This window comes from Vicugna pacos, chromosome 4, assembly GCF_048564905.1.
Source record: "Vicugna pacos chromosome 4, VicPac4, whole genome shotgun sequence".
Classification (NCBI taxonomy): Eukaryota; Metazoa; Chordata; class Mammalia; order Artiodactyla; family Camelidae; genus Vicugna; species Vicugna pacos.
The window spans coordinates 7,827,042-7,837,231 of record NC_132990.1 but is presented as its reverse complement, the minus strand read 5'-3'; the positions used below and the strand labels follow the sequence as shown (position 1 = coordinate 7,837,231).

General features: G+C 36.2%; 1 protein-coding gene across 1 annotated transcript; it reads right to left on the bottom strand.

The window, feature by feature from the left end:
• Nucleotides 1–20: 20 nt before the first annotated feature.
• QNG1 (Q-nucleotide N-glycosylase 1) lies at nt 21–10,190 on the bottom strand. Its single transcript, XM_006209252.4, has 4 exons — nt 9,414–10,190; nt 8,673–8,932; nt 3,334–3,529; nt 21–691 (listed from the first exon to the last, which is right to left on the bottom strand). Exons 1-4 carry the CDS (start codon nt 9,748–9,750, stop codon nt 459–461), a joined length of 1,026 nt encoding a protein of 341 aa, XP_006209314.1. The 5' UTR covers nt 9,751–10,190; the 3' UTR covers nt 21–458.

Here is a 10,190-nt window from a genome sequence, read left to right as displayed (position 1 = left end):
ATGAAAGAATCCATTCCAGGTTTAAGAAAATTTTTAAAAATCTTTATTCAATTCCAATATAGTTACTCTGAAAAAAAATAGATATTCTAAACTGAAAATCATTATGTACGAAATCCACTGTATTTACCAATAAGAAGTTTTTGAAAATTTGTCAAGACTGATTTTTATAAAAGCAGCAGCATCCACGTAGCAAAGATCCCATTCTGTCTCTCTTATCAAATAATTAAGGTACACAGAAAATTACTACACTTTGAAAAAAGATACCAATTGAATGAATTATCACTGAAGTTTAATCACATTATAAGACATGATTAATTTTAAGAAATCTGAGATTCAAAGAAAACATTAAATTTCCTTCATTATTTCTGTCATGAACCCTCTTAATATCAAAGCAAAACTGTACATATAACTATGTGATAAAAAATGCAAGTTTTCTTTGGATCAGTTTACACTGCGGGTCAATAGTATATGCAACGCGTGCGATGAAACGGAATTCCTTTCATACCATTCCTGTGGTCTCGGGCATAGTCCCATAAGTAATAATCCAGAAGAATGGAATTGATCTCGTCACTAGATTTTTCACCCTTTTCTTCAATAAGCTCCAGAAGACAATCACGGATCAGCTCAACACACCAAAGTGAACACCCTCTGATTTCCACCTCTTGCCTACTCCCATATGAAAGCATTTCTCCTGCAAGGGGAAAAAAAAGAGCAAGAAACACAATAATCTAGATGAACAACAAGGTCCTACTGTATAGTGCAGGGAACTATATTCAATACCCATCCAGGTAGAGCCATTGGATGAGACGACTGCCCCCGCTGACAGCTTGACTACAACTGAGTCAGAGGCACTCAGTTAACTAGCACACAGATTCCTGACCCAAAGAAACTATGAGATAACAAATGTTTGTTGTATTAAGTAATTAAATTTTAGCGTAATTTGTTACACAGCAACAAAAGCTATCATGTTGAACTGTGGCCCTTTGCCCACCAAAAATACATCTAAGTCCGAAGTCCTGGTGCCTATGAATGTGGCTTTATTTGTAAATGGAGTCTTTGCAGATGTAATAAAGTTAAGATGAGGTCACACTGGGTTAGGGTGGGTTTTCAATACCATGACTGTTGTCATTAAACAAAAAGGAGAGGATACAGCGAGACAGAGGAGACACACAGGGAAGAAAGTCATGATTGGAGTGATGCAGCTACAAGCTGAGGAAGGCTAAGGGGACTGGAAGCCACCAGAAGCCAGGAAGAGGCAAGGCAGGATTCTTCTCAAGATCTTTCAGAGAAAGTATGACCCTGCCGACACCTTGATTTCAGACTTCTAGCCTCCAGAGATGTGAGAGAATAAATGTCTGCTGTTTTAAGTCATCAAGTTTATGGTAATTAGTTATGTCAGCTTAGGAAACTAATAAAGTAACTAATACAACAACTTATAGTATGGGATAGGACATGGACTTTGAAACAGAAAAAGAATGAACCATTTGAGAGGACAAACACAGATTAGAGTCAGGGAAGGCAACATGGCCAACATACTAGGCCTAAAAGTCAGCCATAGAATCACACTGAGGAATCTAATGTAGCCAAACTGCATTGTCAGTTTTTATAATTGACTAAAAAAAAAGTAGGTCTTTGGTGAAGAGAAGGGTTAAAAATAAATGCACAGGAATCTGGGAAGATCTTCCAAGGGCTGCCCTGGAGATATCCAGAGAGAAGAGAAGGAATACATGTGCATTATCCTCAAGTCTGGAAGAAGTACCACTGGAGGCCAGTTAAGGAAGTTCTACCTCATCCAGTCAAGCCACCTGGTTCTAGATTTCATTTAAAATAGGTTTTAAAAATCGGTGTCCTTTACTTACGTGTGCTCCTTTACATTTATAGTTTCTGTTTCTCCTCTCATTTGCTAGTAAAGTACTTTCTGGAAAAAAAAAATTCTAACTTTGCTTAAAAAAAACTAAAGGGCAAAGGAATTTGTTTCTCTTATGCCAAACTAGCTAAGGACAGCAGAGTATCCTTTCAGAAGCCGGACATGGTGGAGGAAGTAACAGCTGCACCTGGACATCTGGAAAAGAGCCTCTGGAGGTGAAATGGATGGCAGGAGAAAACTCAGACAACTCTGTACAACAATGCTCGCTGATTCCTTGTCACCAGGGTTTTTCTCACAGTAGCAGAGACAGCTGAGTGCTATAAAAATTCAGCAGAAGGAGACAGAGAAACCATGGGAAGCCAGGAAAAGCAATGTGGAAGAGGTAGCATTTGAGCTAAACCTTTATGGATGTGCAGGACTTGAATTGAAAAAAAGAAAATTTGGATGAGGGAAACCAGGCAAGAGAATGTTTAGAGAAAGGAATAAGCACTGTATACACGGGCCAAAACCAGTCCAGCCAAATATGGCTGTATGTAAAAGAAGCCCTGACTGCTAAATGCTGTTGCTTCGAAAGCTATCCCACAATTAATGACCCCGGGGGTGAGCTTTATGACATAAAACAGCTTTTTATTTTTCAAATGAGGAAATGGGCAAAATGGATTGCCCAAGGCTGCATAAAAACCTGGTAGAAGCAACCACAGGAATAATGGTACCTTTATATTCTCTTAGTCTGGGTGATTGAAATCTATTTTACAAGAGAAAACTATTTAATCATAAAAACTACTTCTTTTAAAAACAAAGAAAAAAGTAGTAAAAATACTGCACCTAAAGAGAGAAATTAACATAAAAATTATACAATATGATTATTTTTCTTATACAAAGAAGTGTTTAAAAAACAAAAGCTACTTGTCCCACAAACATATTATCGATACTCATGTATTATAGAAAGACACCTACTCTTGAGAATCAATAATCAAATCCAATAATGGTAAATAAATAAGCCTAGAAAAGTGAGTGACTTGTGCAAGATAAACCAGTGGCAGACCATGGAGTCCCCGACTCAAAATCCAGTACATATTACTTATCTCTCAATCCTTCAGTCCACCTTTTATTTCACAGTGTAGTATGCTCTTCAGCTTAATTAACATTCTTTAAATACAAACCTGAACTGTCTTAGTGTTCACACTTTCATGTGACATAAATTTACGTTTCAGTTTATTATGAGGCTCTGAAATGATAATGTCCAAATACTGTGATTTCCCACAATATCCATATTCCACAGTGTAAACAACAAAAAGTAATTTTCTCTATACTTTAATTATCCTTGAATTCTTCTTTATATGTGCTTTTAACAATAATAGTGTTTTCTTTTTCTAAGGAAAGGAGACCTTTTGTGAGAGAAACTAGACAAAGACTCAACAACAACTCATAATATAACAAAGAATGTCTTAATTAAGCTGGCAAACCTTTGAGAAGCTTCTCCAGTAGTTCATCAGAGTATTTCAAGGCTCCCAGGTAAACAAGAACCTGAGGCAATCTATAGTCAGCAAACATGGTGATACTGGAGATGTCCTTAAAGCAGCCGTCTCCTTTTCCCTCTAATACACTCCACGTATCTGCCACGAGGATTTGGGCACGTTTGTAAAAAGAAATTCTTTTCCCCTGATGGGTCAAGAATATAAATGTTACCTGGGTATCTGAAAGCTTTATGTATGCAGTAAAAAAAAAAAAGGCACACAGAGAAAACATTTCTCAAGGGTAGAATAATCTTAGTCTGTCAGTAAGAATTTACAGACCTTTTACAGAAAGAAAGAAGGGAGTCTAATATATATTAAATTATCTCTATCACTTCAAATTTACTTCCGATATTTTTCAAAGCACATAAAATATAATTTGTGTAGTCATGGTACTCTTTAGTGTTCTTTTTCAATGGTATTACTTCATTACATATTTCTGTGTCACTATAATTCACCTGCTTACTATTTCTAAGGGCTAGATAGTATTTCTTAAGAAAGTTCGTTAAATTAAAAAAATACATATTTTTTATGATTGCAACTTAACTCACATTAATTGTATAAAACCTGGAAGAGTATATGGAAGAAAATAATCATCCCTGAACTCACTTCTGAAGAGAACTACAACATTCATTTTTTTGTTTCCATTTAGCTAATATGATTAACTTATTTCAGAGATAAGGACATAATTGATCAAAAGCCAGAATTTATCAAGTCTACCATTTTTGGAAATGGTCCAAGTCAATATGTTAGTCCATATAACAAAATAAATTACCAATTATATTTATACATGGAAGAAACACATTTAAGCAGGCATTGTAAGATAGTGGGTTATAATTTAACTCAAAAATTCTTGATAAAACTATAAATGCTCATAGTATTGAACTGTGGAAAAACACAGAGACAGATAATTATCATCTATTTCTAGTCCTAATACCAATGCTAATAACTTCAAATCATCTTTTATAATTGCTAGTCTGCTAAATAGGAATAATCAATATCACCGGCTCCCAAAATACATCCTGACCACCTTGGAAAATATTTTAATACGTAGATAACATAAAGTAAATAAAAAATGAAATTAAATTCTTTAAGGAAAGGCTCCATATAAAAATTCCTTAAGATAACAACATAGATTCCTTTATTTATTAAAAAAAACTCCAATGATACTCTATCCTAATAAGAAATAATCTAATATTGCTCACCTTAAGGCCTACCTCTTGCAATCAATCCAGACCTACTTTTACTATGTAAATTAAATTTTCTAAGGCCACCACTAAGAAACTTAGTGTCTTGTTATCCAGAGTAAAAACATATGCTGATTTTTTTGAAGTCTGTAAATTTAATTGAGTGTTGGGGGAACAAATCATCAATAAGAAATATCCCTCTATCATTTGGGAATACAGATTATTCCCAACATGGCAACTGTTCATCTATATAGAGGAACTTAGTCATGGACTTACATATGGTAGGTAGGTTTCTAATTCAAGTCTATTTCTTAAACAGCAAGATATAAAACTTAATTTACAAAATAAAACTGTGTATCAAACAAAATCATCATGTTTATTTACTACAATAGAGACTACTGTCTCCTATTTTTTAACAAGATTCATAGAGCAAATTGGAAAAATCTAGGAACCAGATTTATATAACAAAATCAGTGCCAGCATCTAACAAAACATAAATTGTCACATCATGAGCACTGTTTCCATGGTAGTCAATTAGTATATCACAAAATTAGATTACAATACCTTAAAATGAAAACAAAACCCAAAAAAATTCAAGTGAACAATCTAAAAATAAATTAAAATCATCTATAAAACATTTCCTTAAGCTGATATGTACTCAAATAATTTTAGTAATCAAATATTCTACACCTCTAAAATATTAACTGGTATCCCCAAAATACCAGTAAATCCCAAAATAACAATTCCCTGTATGTTCCATAATATTGCTTTGAAAATAAAATATTTTCAAAATAGTACCTTTATAAAATAATTGTCAATGTAAAACCCTATAACCATGAGTTGATTTTCTGCAACAAATTTATCATGAACATATTACAAAGGTCAAGAATTACAAATGCTTAAGAGGAACATGAAATGTTATTAACTAAAATGTCAAAAAAGCTCATGCTTTTCATGTATATTTATCAGTATGTCAGAGTAAAGGACACCAGTTTATTAATTAGGACTTTTACATAGCTACTGTATGTTCTAAATCAGACTCACTTGAAGAGTTTAAAAAAAAAACTGCTCTTTCTCTTTTACCCATAGATCAGAATCTTTGAGGGTAGTGCTTTGAAAATGTGTCTGAATTCTAAAGCTTCCCTGATTCTGGGGCACAGCCAGGTTAGGAAATCACTGATTCAAATTTGTCTGAATTAAAATTTTCTAATTTCATTAATTTGTTCATAATGTCTAAAAATAAATGATAATCTTAGCAAATACATATAACATTAAAAACAATTGTAACTATTTAAAAAATACAGCAACTAATAACATGACCATATTAAGAAGAAGCAAGGAAAAAGGCACTCTCATATGCTGCTGGAGCATCTTTGCTATCACCCTCCTGGAGAAGAGTTACTGTTTTACGTATTACAAGCCTGAAAATCCTGGCCATGCTCTGACTCAGTAATTCCATTACTAGGAATCCATTCTAAGAAAACAATTATGAGTGTTAAACTATTGTGCAGTATTGCTTATTATCACACAAAACTGAAAAAAAAAGATGTAAAATTCAATTAAAAAATAAAACTGTATCACAATTATTGTGGTAGAATAATTTGGGCAAATAATTATGGTATTGTACATCCATACAGTGGAATACTGTGAAGTCAATAAAAATAGTTCTATGGAAAAAAATTGTGCTGTGAAAGAATTTTTATTGACACAGATGTTCAAATATGTTAAACTTTCAAATAATTTATGTGGCTTAATTCTCCCCAGCCCACATGTATACACATTCACACACATAGAGAGACCAAACTGCGTGAACAGTGGTTACCTCTTGGCAGAATAGAGACTGCTTCTCTGTACTTTTCAAAATCTATAATTAATGTTTTACTTTTGAAATTAAAAATTTTTTAAATATGGATAAAAAGATATTTGATTTTAGCACTTTCTAAATTCAAAAGCAACACCAAAAGTTCATTAGAATTCCTTTATACTTGCTATGAATTAAGCAGAGTGCTTTAATTATTTGTATGTCTTTTAAATTAATATGCAAAGATAACTGTAGATTAATTAATTGAAGGATTAAGTGAGCACCCACTATATGCTCAGTGTTATGTTAGGAATCATAGGGATTCCAGAAATACAGTGCTTTTGGATAACACTAATGATAATCTTATGAAAAAAAAGAAAAAAATAATACTCCTTTAAGAAATTGTTAAAATTTTTAAGTTTGATTTTTGTTACATTTTGGGGATTTTTCTGTAAGAATTATTTTAGAAATGAGTACTGATGGGAAGTGGTTCAGATACTAATCTTCATTTTAAAATCTATCAGCCTTAAATTAATCTATATCCTGGTACAACTTTTTTACCGAACTTTTTAGCATACGTAGCAAATTGAAAGAAAGCACTGTGTCGTAAATTAAACAGAAATTCAGCAAATGCTTCCTAAATCAACATTGTAATTTACCAAAAAAAATACACTCCTTTCTTTCACAAAAACAAAGACTCAGGACAATTTGTAAGTACCCAAACTACAAGGTGTCCTGAATTCATTCCACCCTAAAGTCATGTTAAGTTTCACCTTAACTCTTCTACTACAACCATGTCGATTCTGGATACATGGATTCTTAGCCACATGAATGGCAGTTTGATTTCTTTTATATGCTGTTTAATATATTTAAATGGCTTGAATGATGGACCAAGGAACTTGATCCAACTTTCCTGAAAAACAAGTTTGAAATGACATACTCTGAAAACAAAGATAAATGTCTTTGCAATAGTAAAATGGTAAGTCAGAAGAGAGTGAAGTTCAACAGTGGCCTACGGTCTCTTTCCTAGAAACTGCCTCTGTCCGCAGCCACACTTAATTGGTCATAATACATGCCAGTTCAAACAGCCTTTGCCCAGGAATTTTAGAACTGAAAGTGAGAGTTTTTCCCTTTCTCTCCCTGGTGGCTGAAGCAATAAAATGCAACATTCATGGGCCTTTTCTACTTCATGGAGAAAGCTGGTCTGCAGTAAGAGAAAAATAGAGTCCACAGAATGCAGAGAGACTGAATCCTGATTGCACTGAGTCCCTGATCCTGGATGTTCCTATCCCCAATACTCACCCATAATTCTTCTTTTTGCTCAGGATGTTTCTTGTTTTGTGTCTGTCACTTGCAATTAAAAGAATCTTAACATGTATACTCAGGCATCTCTCTCGCTTCATAGTAGAATTGAAACACTAGCTATTACCTGACTAAATGACCTAAGCTAGACTAGCTAACCTTTCTTTTTTTTAGACTTTGGTTCCTGGTCTGCAAACAGGACTATATTGCTACTTGTCCTTAGGCCCTACAGAGCTGTTCTGTGGATCAAACAAGAGGGTGTGTGCAAACACCCTGTAAATCATAAAAAGCGACTTGAACAATATTATCGGTAATTTTAGTTGCTGTTGAATAGTGATTACAAAAAGATAGCTTTAAAGTTGAGTTGATAGAAGTATTCATTAACTTAGTCAATAGATTTATATTACATGATCTCTCTGAAGTTGCTTTCAATTCTATGTCACAGTTCAAATCACACTGTGATAAGATTCCAAAAGAATTATACAAAAACAAAATTCAGGTGTATACTGGGACAGTATACAAAATGTTCACCATTTTAAAAATACGTCTATTTAAGTTTTTTTGTACCATAAATGAAATAATACTGTTAAAGTAGCCTGTGCATGAAGAAGAAAACACATAGTATATATACACTAGAACTCGGCAAGAAATTTTTTTATTAGGGAGAATTTAGTATATATCCTGATTTTCATCCAATGAAGTACATTATTTTGAAGTATTAAAAGGACCTCATTATCTCTAAGTGACAGCATCATTTTTTTTTAGGTTTGAAATATTTTAAAGGACAAAAAGAAAAAGACAAAAGAATAAAGGGAATATATTGATTAGAACTCATTAAGAGAAGTAATGTCTTTGAAACACTACTTAAAAATTTTGTTACTGTTCACAAGGAACAAATTCCAAAATTAAAATTTTGGGTCTCAAAAGGAGTTCTGGAAGTAAAAGAGTTAACTATGAGAAGATAATTAAGAAATCTAAAATGCCCAACTGAAGCAACTCACCTCAAACTGAGTTACATCTCTGTAAGAAGGAAAGCTTTCAACTACCAGGTGCATTAACTTCTGTGCACTTTTTTCACTTTTTCTGACACAATTAAGAAAAGAGCCTTCAAATTTCTCAAGCAGAATTCTCCCGGTTTCATTGAGAATTCGATGCCTCTCTTCTATCAAAGGCATGGGAACATCTGTGTCAGAACGAAGTATATGCCGAACCTGATCAAGGGTTACTGTGGCATAGTAGGAAGCACTAGTTATTGGTATCCCTTAGGGAGAAAAGAAAATGCAGAGGAACGTCATACTTTTACATTCATTAGGTCCTCGATTTTACAACATACAATTAATATGAAACCACATGAGTGTTCCAGGAATGCACTGGAAGTGGATGTATAATTAAAAATCAGAAACAGATCCCTCATTTTCTATTTGCTCGTTTGTATTTGTTCATTCATGTCCAACAATTGTAATACTACAGCAGATGTATTTTGGCTGGGTAGAGTGTGTTACACAGATGTCATCAAGTAGTGTTCTTCAGAAAACTGACTTTTATACTTAGCTGCGACAATAAATACTAGGACCATTTCCCACTGAATAAAGATTTGGTGCCAGCCTCCCGTTAGACTTTTATTTTTAAGCAGAGGTACTGGCCATGAAGAACTTCAGCTTATCGACACATTATTCCATTTCCCAACCCAGTAAACTGAAACCTTAAAGCTGCTAGGTCTGACCGGAAGAAGGGGCACCAACCTTCGTCCAGGGCTCTGTTGACCGCGGCGCACAGGGACCAGTACCCACTGTACGTCTTCCCCCGATATCCCACCAGACTTTTGTGCTCGTCATGCTCCGACCAGAAGGAGAAGTTGAGCGTGTCTATCACGAACACCCAGTTGACCGCGGCCTCGTCGGCCGCTCTGGGGTTCAGCTCGTGAAGGGCCTTCCAGCCCCCCACGCGCAGCTCGGGCCCCGCGGCCTTGGTGAGCAGCAGTTCGGCCACCCTCCGCACGCCCCCGCCGTCAATGAAAACATCCCGACTGTTTTCGGCAATGAATTTTGCGGACTCCCTGGGGGTCAGCAGCCCGTCCATCCCGCCCCTCCCCTGTGGGACTGGGGACCGACGCTTTCGCCCGCGGGCTGGCCAAACTCTCTTCCCTCTCTAGGCGGGACAAAGGCCCAGGGGTCCCGTGCGACTCTCCCTCCCTTCTCTCCGTGGGATTGCCGCCCTAATAGGATCCCGCCCTCCCAGAGCGGCGAGGAGAGCCAACTAGCTCCGAACCCTTCTACCGCCGCACCCGCACGGCTGGGAAACTGCAGATCGCGGGGCCGCGCGCCGGGCTGAAGCCGCAGGCATTTCCGGGAGGGAGGCCCCGCCTACTCGCGTGCCCGAGACCCGCTTCCGGTTCCGAAGGTCCGGAAACCGCTCTGAGGGGTTGGCCGAGCGCCAGCCAGGAGTTCCCAGCCCGAGACGTGGGGCTTCGTGGTTTTGCCCATGCTCCGACCCTCCCTCGGGTAGGTGGGCCTGCGTGC